Genomic DNA, 14,378 nt, shown 5'->3' on the forward strand with positions numbered 1-14,378 from the left:
CAGTAGTGTTCCTACTGTAAATACTAAAAGGACTCCGAAAAGAGGCGGCGTTAACAGTTCTGATCAGATCCTTCATTAGGAAGCTGCTTTACACTTTCTCCAAATAATGAAGCATATCTAATCAGACAAGCAACCTAGGGTTGGGGTTTAATAGCATTTCATTGTATCTAAATCCAGTTTCAAATCCTCTTATCAAATCTAAATCATTTAAGAATATTTGTATCAAATATAATTAGGTTTAGCTTTCAACACTTGCAAGTAACTCAAGTTATTAATGTCTGTAACAAAGATGTGTAACCACCATTTGTTGACTGATTAGGCAGACACAGCTTCTACACTGTATTAAATACTAATTAAAAGCATCTGGCACATTGTAATATCTTCTTACTTCGACAACCTCTTTTTCACAAGCGGCTTGAATACTAGAGGTCCCAACACAGAACTATTAGTTTTATAAGGTTAAAGTAGGGATGTGATATGTCCAACATTTACCTGATATTGACGTGATACGGGGACGGAGAGAAGAGTAGTTAATCTGTCTCCCTGAACCATTAACTCACACATCCTCGGTCATTTAGTGGTGTTACAGAGTGATGTTTACCTTGCAGACTATCTTTGATTGTGTGTGCAGAGAGCACATTAACCAGATAACAGGAAAGGTTTTATTTTGTAAGGTTAACTTGTTTTTTTTTGCTAATGAAAGAGAGCGATTTGTGGGATCCATTAATCAGAAGGTCAGCGGTTCGATAGATGGCCCCAGCAGTCTACATGTTAAAGTGTCCTTGGGCACGATACTGAACCACAAACTGAGTGTGCTTGTGACTATTTGTCGCTCCTAATGAGCAGTTTTCACCAACAGGATATGAATGGGTGACTGCTGGCTTGTGTTGTAAAGCGCTTTGAGAAAACAACGCAGTCCATTCACCATTTATCAGTATAACATGATACCATCACAACCTCAACACCTTCAACCTCTGGAAAGTGGCAAAGATGGGAAAAAGGGCTTTACAGCAATGGTCAAGAGGACAAGTGGCATTTTAGTGATAAACACCGTGTGAGTTAGGGTTCGGTGAAAACTTATTAAATTGGCATTGTAATCACAATTGTAGCAGTCCCATCCGTGTGCCCTTGTGTCTATCTATTCCTGAACGTGTTCTCCCTCGTTACCTTCGTCAGGGCTAAAGGATGAGGATGTCCGGCCAGGGCTAGCTTCACGGTGGTCTCCCAGATGTGTGCGTCATGGAACCCCCGGGCCGTCACCATGAACTGGACGGGCTCCGACAGGTTGGCCAGCTCCTGCTTGGCATACACCGCCCCGTCGGGCCTCACGCTGAAGTTGGGGTCGCTGCTGACAAATCCCACCTCTCTGCTGCGCTGGCAATCCTCGAACTTCACTGCAGAGACGGACAGAAACGGGGGGAACAGAATTAGAGAGAAGCACAGTGAGATTTACTTTCCGCGGGGTGTTTCGCAAATCCTTGACACATCTGGCACGTTTAAGATTACCTTGCAACCTTGAAACATCCCGTCCGCTGTGACTTTTGATTCCCAACTTTGACGTCTTTGGCAGAAACAAACTGCTTCTCTGTTTCTGAAGCGGAATTCTTTTTAAAATATCATTCTTTTCGCAAAGTAGACGGATAGCTATGTTAAAACAGCCTTTCCCTCAGCTTCTCCGAGGAGAGCCGGAAGAGAATTAGGCTGACTGGGGCCGACTGCGCTCCACGCTTTGCTGCCTGGCGCGTGGAGCACAGTCTTGAATGACATTTGGAGGGTTCAGCTTGACTTAGACGAAAGAAAAGGAGCAGTGTTTGCACACACAAGCTTCTAATCCTGTTTCCAGAGTAATGTACTATATATTGGTCTGTATGAGCGGTATGGAAGGACAGTTTGCAGTGTTTCCACTCCCCACATGAGCAAAGGGTCACAGAGAAACAAGCAGAGAGATGGTGTTCGGCTGCCGAGTGCATCGGTGCAGATTCTCCGGTGACAGCTGACATGAATATACCATTACACCACACAAAACACAGGCGAAACCAACAGCCTCAAACACGACTATTTGGAAAATCCTTTCATTTCATTGCCAAATTTAATCAACACTGAATGCATCATCATCCCATGATTCATAGCATGATGCAACGACATGAATGACTGATTTGTTGTTTTCAACGTGTCAATTATGTGTCCACACCCCACCCGCCCGTCTCCCTCTACCCGCAAGTTGAAAAGCATGTGCTCCGAATGATGCTATCTCACAAACTCTGGCTGTTGATAACAAGACAAATTGATTTCATAAATCACCCAGGGAATAGATCGTCTGTTATGAGCTGTGGCAGCGTGATTTTTCAAAAATCCAGCGTGAAGAATTCTGCACAGCAAGCTTTTTATCAAGCCATCTATTTCATTTATTGCCCAGCTTCCTGTCAAAAGCAGCTCCCGAAAAACAGGCTAATAAAGCACGAGATCTCGTCGTCTGTTTGTTTTCAACCTCTGAGTAATTGCATGCATAACGGGACGGACGGTAAACACAGTTTTGACATTGTGTGCATCTGTCTATGTTGGCAAATGCAATCCTTATTTTCATTAGAAGAATAACATAGCAGAGAACAGTCCCTATGTGAATGATATGCTTTGTGTTAACTGACTTTGGGGATCATTTATCAAGCCGGTGGGGAGGGGGGGGGGGGAATCTAACATCAGGTTGTGACAATATGACACAGACCTGCTTGAATTGTCCACAGATGAATTGTGATGGCAGGCATGTATTATGCAAATGACTTCAATTAGCTTGAACTGAGCAGGCTAATTGTTGTCACTTAGACAGGTCTCTTGTGGTGCAGCTGGGAGAAGCAGGGTTTAAAGACACGAGCACGCACTGCAAAGGGCTGCTTGTGAATGCTGCGGGTGTGTTTTTCCTGCCTGTGTGTGTGTGTGTGTGTGCGTGTGTGTGTGTGTGCATACGCGTGGGAGTGAATTCAAACTGCAGCTAGCCGTTGCATATATCAATTTGGATGTTGATTCTACATTAAAACCATCAAGGTCTCCGAGGGTCTGCCCGTTGCCCCCTGTGCTGTGGTTGGTGCCAGTTGGCATGGGAACACACACATGTGGTCTGTGAGGGATCGCCATAGTGCAGCATTGTTAGAGGAATGACTTTGATTTTCTGCTGGGGCACCGGGCCACCCTCTCAGCTTACCATTCACCGCCCACTGGTTCGTAGCCGCGAGGGGCCGGGACCACGACCCTGATTCTTAACACATCTACTTAGTATGAAAATATTCATAAATGTGTTGATATTCATTAAAAATCCCGTTCACAAAGCACATTCAAATCAGGTGGTGGGATCTGATCTGCCACGCTGTTAAATGGAGATGAAAGCAGCAGAGGGAAACAACGCTGAGACTAGATACTGATAGAGGAACCATGCATGTGTGTGTGTGTGTGTTTGTGTGTGTGAGAGAGAGAGAGATGGCAGGATAAAAGGAGAAGGCGGGAGATGCAGATACTGTAGCACACAGAAGAAGATAAAAAGAGGTGAAATAGAAAATGTATAAAGTAAAATAGTAATTGGAACAATTTTCTCTGCCACCAAAAGAACAATCCTCAGTTTTAAGACAAGAGGAGCTAATGTGCAAATGTAGAAATGCAGATTATTCATCGCTGTCACATCATAATGGAAATAGAAGCAGTGAATGAAGACCAACACTGGTGATAACTAATCTGTGCGTATTTGATGTAATTGTTCTCTGGTGCATGTAATTTGTTTTGTCATGTTGCGCTTGGCAAACCACAGCATGCTTACGTGCGAGAAATTGAAGTTGAAATGAATAAAGTAAGGCGATGCTTCAGGCTGACGGCCCTGAAGGTCAGTAAACCCGCAGTCAGTCCTTCATCAATTAATAATCACATCCATATTTTACTGCAGGTTCAATCAATACTGCCACTAGACTGCCACTGGTCAGCTCGTCTGGAGCCCCAGGACTGAAGGGAAGAGACTCCGGCTTGAGTGCATCACTGCAATGTTTCTCTAAATGTTATTGTTATTTCACACTTTGTATGACTTCTGTGTATGCGTCATATTTAATAATTTCGCTCACTCTGCTCAGATGCTCAGTTGCTAAAATCCAGCAAACTAAAACGAGGACATCAGACTTTGTTGCCAGATATCTCCAGGCAGCTCCGTTCACCAGCCGTTCCTCCAATAACGTCTAAGGGTGGTGTGTGTGGTTGTCAGTCAGCTTTATACCCGATTCATTTCAACAACTCTAAGCCAATAGATGCAATCAACTTGTTGTAGCCACATATGCGGTATGATAAGAATAAATAAGCTTCTTTCAAAATCAATACTGAAAATAATCGTTAGTTGCAGCCCTACATGACACCAAACTGGATTTATCCATCCAGCATGTATCTCAGTGTCACAGGTATACTCACTGCGTTCAACTTTGAAGACCACTCTGCAGACTGAAGCTTGGACGAGTTTCTGAACAGTCCATGCAAACAGCAGCATGGACTAAAATGCAAGCAGCACTGCTCTGCTTGGCTAAATAACAGAGCTAACAAGTAGCAAATAACTTAATCAGACACGGCCTGTTATATTGTTATTCATTCCCATCATGCTGACCAAAGCTATCACAGTGACCGGCTCGTCTGCAGACAGCAGAAGGTCTCTCTCTAGCGCAGTTCTAATTATTGGAGGTTACATTGACTTGCATCATGATGCGTTCAAGCTCCAAACTGTAAAAATCAATATTGGGCAAAGGTAAATTAACACATTATCATTTTATGTGTTGAAATGTAATCTTGTAAAAATTTGTTTTGGACGAGAAACTTGAATACATACAGTAGTTTGAAGGAGCTGTTGTTATAGCAATATAAAATAGATATTAGAGACGCAATTATGACACATTTAACTTCCGAACACTTGCTCTAAGCAGCTTTTGATACATAATTAAAAATACTAATGCCCCCAAAATATGTTTAATCAAATCATCTATTTTCTTATCAATTGAATTGTGTGCTTTCATGCAAATAACCAATTTATATGACAATATAAAGCAAAAGGATAACACAGTTTCTTTGTCCAAATTCGTTTTTAATAGGCCTACATTTTCTGTTTCGCACATAAACGTCTCAGCTACTTGCCCGAAGGCGTGTCAAGAAGTGTCAAGCCCTGAAAATATACACATGGGTGGTGATAAAGTGAGTGGGTGTGGCGAATGCGCTCTGTGGCAAGGCCGATACTGTTGCTTCAAAACTGCCATCTCAGCAGTTCAACTGTATGAAAGTAGGGTCGATTTTGTGCCTTGCTGGTTATGGCAACAGCCTTCTGACTCAGAAATCTATTATGTCAATTGCCTTCTTCGTCTATGACTTTATCGATGTGTGTTTGTGTGTCCCTGTGTTTTGCCTTAGTTCCGGAGAAAAACATCTGGGGTATTAAAAACACCAGCTTATGTGTGTGTGTGTGTGTGTGTGTGTGTGTGTGTGTGTGTTTGCATTCAGTTTTTCTATTTTGTAGCCTAAAAGTGCAAAGTGTGTGTGTGCCGTACAGTGTTGGTCTGTGCATGTTTTGGGTGTGTGCATCCTCCTGAGTGTGTGTGTTTATGGTTTGTGTCTCTGTGTGTGTGTATGTGTGTGTGTTTGTCTCTGTGTGCCAAAGTGTGTTCTGTATATTTTAGTGTGTCCTGCCATCCACAGCGGTGTTTGGCAGGCTGCTGAGGCTGGTGTCATTCTGCTTGGCTGCTCTTCTTTGGACAGAGAACATGCTGTCCAACAGAGCGGGTGGCGCAGCACAGGCGCGGCTAAAACAGAGCGGGCAAGCAGCCGTGACTGCCGACCACCGAGTCCTCTGCACACACAGAGAGAGAGAGAGAGAGAGACACGCTTATGCTCTTTGTCTCTTTCAGCTTGTAGATCCACAACAATACCCTAGTGGAGGCCAAAGCCGCTCTTGTATGGAAACATTACATGTGCATAATGTAGATGCCAGGTAGAAGCTCTGCACTGCCTGCTTTGTGCAGCCACACGGAGCATGCCTCCCTCATCCCTCCGCATCCGCCTACCGCATGTTCACCTGTCGACCGCGCACGCCTCCCCGCCATTCTCTCCTCCTGCTGTCAGCCCTCTCTTCCCCGTCTCCTCCACCTCCCTGTTCTGCAGAGACACAGCAGTCCTCCTTACCCCCTACCGTCCTTACTTCCTCCCTGTTTAACCCCCCCACCTGTCCTCCTCTATCTTCCTCTCGTATTCCCTGCAGACTGAGGAACTTTCTCCTCGAGAGCCGGTCTGAGCCAAAGGCCTGGACACCCTGGTGGGCCATGTTATTACCGCTGTTAAAGTGAGCTGAGAGCATAATGGCACAAGAGACCCAAAAGAGGTGCACAAAAGGATCAAGGTTTGTAAGCGTTTATTCACTTGTGAGCTGGTTTTTAGAAGAGATTATATGATTTTTGCGGATCATTTTTAAGACTTCGATGGATCTTTTTATAGACCTGCTTTTATATAACAACCTTTATTACCGTCTTAGCCTCCCTTTTATGAGTTTTGCTTTGATCCTGCATGTCTCACCTCATTCATTGCGTCTACTGGTAATTTGATCTGCTTTTTTAATGAAGTGATTTGTTTTTTTGCACTTTAATAGGTGTATAAATAAAGATTATGATATCAGCTACAGCAGCTAAAAATAGACGCCTGACAGCAAACACTGTGTACAAATCGGGGTGGAGGGGGGGCATGTTTTGGTTAAAAGTCTTGCAGTGGAATACTTGGTAGAGAGAGTCAGGATTTACCACCAGTGGAGGGGTTAAATAGCTCCAGACTGAGCATATGGATATTTGTTATGGTGCCGCTCATCGCAGTTGTGCCACAGTGCTAAGTAAACATTCCCTCTGGTACCCTGCTGCTTTTCTCAAGCCAGCGGGAAAATCAACGCCACCCACTCAATTTGCAAATCACAGTATTTTTTGCCTGAGGCTGTGATAGACAGCAGCACGGAGCCCACTGACGAGTAAACGAACACGGTCAAAACACAGAACACACTGTGTGCAAGGAGCAGCAACATCTCAGTGTGACTTCAGTGCCGTTGCAATTTTTTTTGTGTGCATGTTTGCAAGTCATTTGATAGATCAGCATCAATAGCGTTTCAATCGTGATTTTAGTTCTTCTAGAATGACAGTGATTCATTGGAAAATGACACATTTGAGTGTACTCACCGACATTAAACTGAACAGTGAATAAAAATGCGAGGATGCCAAAGCATTTATTCTTGAAGATAAACAGCGTCACTCACAATAAGTTGTTTTAATGATGCCCTGTGAAACAAACGACAAAACCCGAAGAAAAATGCGGGTGATCCTCCAGCGTACGTCTAAACAAGAGGAAGGACTAAACGTTCAAGGTGATATTCTTTACACCTTCAAGAGGCAAACGAAATGAGAAAAGTTTACACTTTTCAGTGGGCGGCGAAGGAAATGCAGCAGAGCATTCGTGATTGGCAAGTGAATATGTAAAATCTATTTTCAAATGTCGTGATTTATCACAACTAAAGTGCACCGTCTTGTGAATCTGCCGTCAGACCTGAGGCACCACATGCAGCATATACACAACCCTTGAAAGTCTTTTGAGATCCAGCCCACTGTGCCCCCACAGGAATGCTCATAACTAATTCAATTTACATACTGCTGTTTTTAAAAACACTGCAGGTACAATGTGACTTTCCTGAAAAGGATTTTTTTTTTTTTTTTTTGCCGCAGTTGGAAATGAATTTCTCTGCCTCTGCAGTTCTGTTTTAACAAAAGCCCACACAGTTCCCTCTGACAGCTCGCTCTCACAGAAGGAAACCACTGCGACTCAAGTGTGTGTGTGTGTGTGTCGCTGTTTGTGCTTGTGCGTGCGAGGGACTGAGAGCAAGAGAGATAAAGAGACAGAGAGAGAGAGAGAGAAGAAGAGGGACATCGGAGTGGGAGTGTGTGACACCAGCTCTTTGCATTTACGATTATTGCAGCTGATGCATAAATGGGTATGAGTGTCATCGACTTCCTGCGTTCCCATAGGTGTGTGCGTGGGAGAGAAGGTGCCGTCAACCTGAATTTGTGTGCGTCGGCGCTCATGTTTCACTTTTGTTCAAACACCGCACGCTCGAGATGTGGTGCACTTGTGGCGCTGAGAGAAACCTTGTCACACCGCTATGTGTGTATGGCCAACATCCGCCCACAATCGCGCCGCCTCCCCTCACCCTGTCACACCTTTGATTTCCTTCTGTCGCCTCCTTATCTTTCTGCAGGTGTGAGGGGACCAGCTGTAAAGGGCCCTGCCGGCCCGTCAGCATCCAGAGAGCGATGTACAGCAACCACACAAATACAGGATGCTGTGTGGGCCTCGTCTTCTGTGGGCTTCTTTTCAAAGGTTGTCACGGTAGTTCAATGGATTATGAAGATATTTGTTTTGCCTTCTGCACACCACCTCGCCTGTACATCGTCTCATTACACAGCAGGCTTCACTCCACGTGAGAGCCTGAACGTCGGCTGCCTGCTGCATTCGCCTGTCCGTGCGAGCATTTGGGGTTTTTTCACATCCCCGGCCCTCCCTCTTATCTGTGCGTTAGCCTCCTCTCGTGGGTGTAGGGCATGGAGGAGGCTTGAGGAATGAGAAAGGGGAAAGAGGCGAGATAAAGAGGGAGAGCGGGAGCAAAGCAGAGCGGATGCAATTAAAAGACTGGGTCACAGATCGCAGTGCCAGGCGTCAGTGTGATTAATACACCACCATTCAGCCCAGGAGCTTTTCTCCTCTCTCTGTGTGTGTGTAGTGTTGGTGTGTGTGCGCGCTTTTGTTTGTGAATGTGTTATCTTGTAAGCATGCCACAGCTAGGGGGCACCAGTGTGTCTCGCCAGGGTTAACACTTTTTCAGGTCAGGAGTCCTGCTGACCTTGACAAGCAGGTCCTAAGAAATGATCAGCCTTTCATTCCACCTATCACAACAAGAGAAAACACGGACGGAAGGGAGGTAGGTGGGCAGACATTTTCAACACTGGCTTTACAACTTTTAAAAGAAGAAGAATGTATTTAAGTAGACAATCTTGCGTACAAAATGCTGTTAAACTTCACACTGTTGTGAACTTTAACAAACACCCACTATCTTTTTTGTGCATGCCTTTTGGCTGACCATCTACTCAGCAGCATACTGCAAATTTCAAACCGCAAAAAAGCCAGGGAAGTCTGGCTCCCAATCAATCCACCGTCTGCAGAAAACCCACATCAAGGCAGGAAACGACGCCTTGAAAATCCCCCCAATTGAGCTGGTGGCCCCTGCAACAGTCTTATGGTAATGAGCAATGTTCCCCTTTTGAAGCACGCAACTGAACAAACATATCAACCGATTCTTTGTTTTATTTCTTTCATCTGGCTCCCACTCGCCAGACCTTGCCTTCAAGGCTTCCCCTTCGATTTAGCGCGAGCAGAGAAGGAGCAGCGCTTTATCACAGCAATATCTTTTTTAAGGAGGTGAAGCGAAGACACTGCCTCAAGGCAACACACTGTCTGTTATCCCCCAGTACAATATAATCATTTCACACGACCCAAAGCGAGGTGGTGGGACCTCAGCTGGGCCAAGTGACAAAGAGGGGAATGTGAGCAAACAAGGGGCAAGGATCAGGGGACAGAGGGGGGCTTATGTCCTTGACTCCCACTCAACCGTATAATGACTGTAATGGAAACCCAATATTCTCCAGTATTTCTTTTATTTTATTTTTTTTCCTAGCGTGAGTCACTTTTCCTCTACTGCCCACATCGGTCAATGTAGAGAACAAACTTCAGGTTTTAGATAATAGTTACACTTTTATCATATTAACCGACACAGAGACGTTAGGCCGGGTGAGTAAATGAGTCCAGTTACAGGGTGTGATCCAGTCAGTGTGCTGTGTTTAGAACTGCAGCATCTTTTCGCTGGTTATTTTTAGCTGGTCTTCATTACCCTGGAGGCCGGCCTTAATAAATACTGTAAGACTAAAACAGGCTTCCTCTCCATCCCCAGAGAAACCAAAGACTCACTCACAAGGTAATCAGCTTTCAATTTTCTCCCCCCTCCTCTTACCATCTCTCCCTTTATCTCCCCCCCCCCCCCCTCTCCACTCTCACTCACTGAGCAGCCCTTTCTTCTCCCAGGTTATTCCTATTTTTCTCTCCATCTTTCCCCTTTTCTTGCGTTATTTGCATAAAAGTGTTTGCATCCTTCCCCAGTGATTGTTTAGCTGCTGTGTTCAGCATCTTGATTTGATTTCCTACAATTGGCCTAATTAGCATTACAAATATACACTTAGAGAGGAACAGAATATCCGTTATGCCCGACAGACTAATTTAAGGGAATTGGAGGCCAGATGAAGAGGAGTTTGTGTGATAAAAAAAAAAGGTGTATCGGCGCGTCTCAATAACGAGCTGTCTTATCAGAGGCCGCTGAAACTGCATTTTTACTACGTTTATGTAAATGAATGAATGGCGTGTTTACTTTAACGGCGTAGCACTGCATACGGAGCGGCTGACAGTGGCGAAGTATTGGATGTTCATTCGTGATAAAAGGTGTAATCACAACAAGAAAGGTGCCTCTTATCTTCTCCTGCTCTCCCTCTCTGCAGCCCAGATCATGTCTTCAAAATGCCAATGATTAGACGTAAGACAGATCTCCTTCATTATCCGCTGCTCTCATCCATTTCTCTCTAATCCTGTCTCTACTCCGAAGCCCCCTGGGGCAAGCGATAGGCCGGGGCCAGCCATTAGTCTCCAGGCCCCGAGACCCGGGACCAAACTCATCCGCGTTTCTCCGTCGGAGGAGATCAAGGCCATCTCAGAGGTCAGCTACAGTACAGCGAGTGCTATGACATACCCATTACTGCCATGCTGCTTCTTCATTTTGGGGTATTTAATTGCATGTTTAAAAGTTGTACTTTGCCTTTCCACCAGCTGGTTACTCATCTGATCGAAAGAGGGAGACTGCGAGATGGAAACATGCAGCCTCATTGTTCTGTCAGATTCCTGCCATCTGAAGCCTTTACAGGTCATTCTACTCATCAATCAGCCAAAGTAACCAATGAAACTAATTGGTTTCATTATTGTAAACCAGCACGCTTGAATGGGTTTAAGTTGGTTTCCCTGCGGTGGGCCGAAACCAGCGAAGCAGATGAGGTTCAGCTACGTGGACTACAGGGACAAACTGTTGCGAGGCGGGTGCTGATGTTGTGTCATTATGAAGATAATTGCGTCCAACAAGTAGCCTTGAGTCTTAAGGAGCAGTGTTCAAGTCGAAACAGGAATCAATGCCGTTGCTTCAAGCCTGCAACAGGAAACGTTGTACACTAAGTATCAAGATCACTAAAGTAGAATAAGAGGAACAGAGTTTTTTATGTAGACATACGATACACCAATGAAATGGATGCTGCAAAAAGATGAAAAGAACAAACTTTAAAAAATCAACTATATCAACAAAAAAAAGAAATGCATGAATAATTTGTTTACCTTATATCAATAAGTAAAGAATCTACACTGTTAAAACTGTTAAAACTGCATCATTGTTTTTTTGGCAACTTGGGGCAAGGAAACAAGCCTAAAGTAGATATAGTGACTGTGTTAGCAAACAGTTGCAGTTTCACATATCCAGCACGCGGAGCAACATTAGCATTCATTGATGGAGTCATGTTTCTGTCCACCTGATGAATGTCCAATGTTCAGTCTTCATTTAGCTCTGTTTCAGTCTTCATTAACCCCTCAGGGAAAGCTCTGGCTCTTTAGCTGCTAAAAGCTCCAATATATTCACCAGATAGTCGCTAACTGTCCGGGGTTTGGTTTGGTTTCTTAACATAAAATGATTTACTCGTGCAGCTTTAAGTCAAAGTCACTTACTGTGTACACACACGGTAACGTAAATTTCTTTGTAAATAACAACACAAACTGTATGTAAGCTAGCATTTATTAATAACTCTAACCGAATCGAGAATAATTCATGACACATTTACACAATGCCAGTTTGAGATATGCGGAGGTACTTGAGTAAAAAAGAAAGAATGAGGTTTTCAGAGTGCAGCCCTCCCTTAAAAGCAACAAATCTGAGTTTCTTTCAACAGCCATTTGCTTTGAAGTCACCCTGGCCTGTACCAGAAAATCAATTAAAAACATGACTAATACATTTGCACCCAACATTTTCCACTTTTGCTCTTAAGAGCGTTTGATGTCCCCCGCTGCCTAACACGGTGTAAATGTTGAGATCACAGAGATAGTGACAGGAGGATTTTAACAAGGACCCTTTCGCACATATTCGCTGCTTCAAGTGAAGCTCCGACTTAAAGTGAAATCAAATAATGAAGAATATCAGTCTGCTTTTACTGTGCTGTTTCTGCACAACACGCGACAGAGGAACACGCCACCAAAATAAGCCAATCAGACAAATGGTACAACGTTGTGCCCTGCGAATGTCCGGCCTGCAAAAGAAATCCTCCTGTCGAATGATTTGCAAGTAATTCTAATGCAAGTGTCTCTGCTCCTCCACCGCTCTGCCCCTCCTTACATTTCCTATTTAAGTCGGCTGGTGACAGTTATCAGAGACGTCTGCAGTGGTCCTCAATACGAGCATATACCGCTGTCCCTTAAGTGGGCAGCACTAAGCCTCATTGTCTGCTATAGGTGTAGGGAGCACAATAGGAGGGGCTGAATCTCTCTTCTCAACAATCTACCGGGAGGGGAGGCGAGGTCGGTCTCCCTGGGCCGATGGCGCCAAAACCATTATTCTTATCACTGCAGGACAACTCACCGCAGGGCAGAGAAAACCCTTCTGAAAGGTCAAACGAGTGTGTCTCTCATTGTGTGTGTTTACCCCCCCCCCTCCCCGCCGCTCTCACACGCCACACTTTTCTGTATTTCTCATTAACTGATAATACATCACTCGTGACCTTGTGATAAAAATACATTAGCTGGAGACAAGTCATTAATCTCTAAAGAATCAGGCTGTTTAGGTTATCAGGTGAGAATGAGTATACGCGTTATCTCACAGGTTATGGGAATGGGCTTAATTGCCCTTCTTAAGCGAGTCACTATCCGTAGTGGAAGTGGTTCAGGTTTTGTTTGGTTTTTAGGTTTTGCTTTTTCTGTATCAGTGGTGCTTGTTGGAGAGATAAAGGAGGGCTGGTCGCACTGTTAGACTGCTGCAGTACAGTGGTGTGATGCACTTCTATGAAGATTATGGTTTTGTAGGGTTGCAAAAATTCCGGAAATATTTCATGTGGAAACTTTACAGGAATTTATGGGAATTACAAGGAAATAACAGGAATGAAATGGAAATATAAGGGATATTTTCTCAGGCTGTGTTTGTCATAGAATCACTCCTGTTACCGAATAATTCCTAATTCAATGCATTTGTCAGACACATCCAGTGTGAAATGTGTCATGTGCTACTAGCAAGTTAGTTAACGTGGAACGTTTGAAAATTCAAGCTGAAAGTGTGTTCTGTGTGCAAACTTTGGGTTTAAAACAACCAATGTATAAAAGACATGTTTTACAATAAAAAATGAATAGAAACTAAATAAAACTTCTTATTTAGCTCAATGAAGCTACATTCCAGTGGTAAAAGCTAGCGCTGACGCATAACCTTGACAGATGTATTGTAAGTCATCCGGCTGTATTCATGCTTTAATTAGACAATATTCCCCACATTTACAGACTTAAAGTTTTCTAATTGACTTTGCAATATCAATCGATACAACACAAAATTCTTTCTCCAACTTCCTTAATGTTTTCTTCACACTCAACGATCTCTACCGGCATCCGAAACTTGTTTGGGTAAAGACAAGCAGCTCATGCTGTCCAACCGCAGCTGTTGTGGTGTCAACTTGGTATTTGTGGCTGCAGCGGCACAAACACGTACGCCAGCTTAACACATCCCTATAAATCCAGTAAATCCAATCATTTTGTTGCTTTCTGGTCGGCCCTATTGACCACCACTTTTCCTGTGTTAAAATAAATCCCTCGCTGTACCTCCACATCAGCGTATGGGCCTAATCTTCTGCCTAAGCGAGCACGAGCGCTACTGTTATGGATTACCACTCTTCCAAACAACGAGAAAAAACTCCAAAGATAAACTGTCAGACCTACAGGATAACCCACCAGACAAATCCATCGTCAGACAGCTCAATTTGAACAAAAGCGACGTTCACGCTTCAATCAAAACTTAGGAGGCGGAGCAGAACTGTCTTACAGAAGAGGGCAGATAAAAAAAAAAAAAGAAGGAAGAGGGCTCAGTAAGGGAGGGAAAACTTGTGATAAACTGTTTTTTAACAAACCTTTTTTCCCCTTGTTTCAAACTTTAGATATAATTATTCCAGCTTTTTCTATTTTCCCTC

General features: G+C 44.0%; 1 protein-coding gene across 3 annotated transcripts in view; it reads right to left on the reverse strand.

Moving 5' to 3' along the window:
* Positions 1–14,378, reverse strand: part of cdh4 (cadherin 4, type 1, R-cadherin (retinal)) — a 175,062-nt gene that overhangs the window by 61,917 nt on the left and 98,767 nt on the right. For all 3 annotated transcript variants that reach the window (XM_031843244.1, XM_031843236.1, XM_031843227.1), the window contains one exon: positions 1,168–1,394. In XM_031843244.1, coding sequence (XP_031699104.1) covers positions 1,168–1,394 — 227 coding nt within the window. The remainder of the gene's footprint in view (positions 1–1,167; positions 1,395–14,378) is intronic.

The sequence above is a fragment of the Anarrhichthys ocellatus genome, unplaced genomic scaffold, assembly GCF_004355925.1.
Source record: "Anarrhichthys ocellatus isolate YVR2014 unplaced genomic scaffold, GSC_Weel_1.0 scaffold1, whole genome shotgun sequence".
NCBI lineage: Eukaryota > Metazoa > Chordata > Actinopteri > Perciformes > Anarhichadidae > Anarrhichthys > Anarrhichthys ocellatus.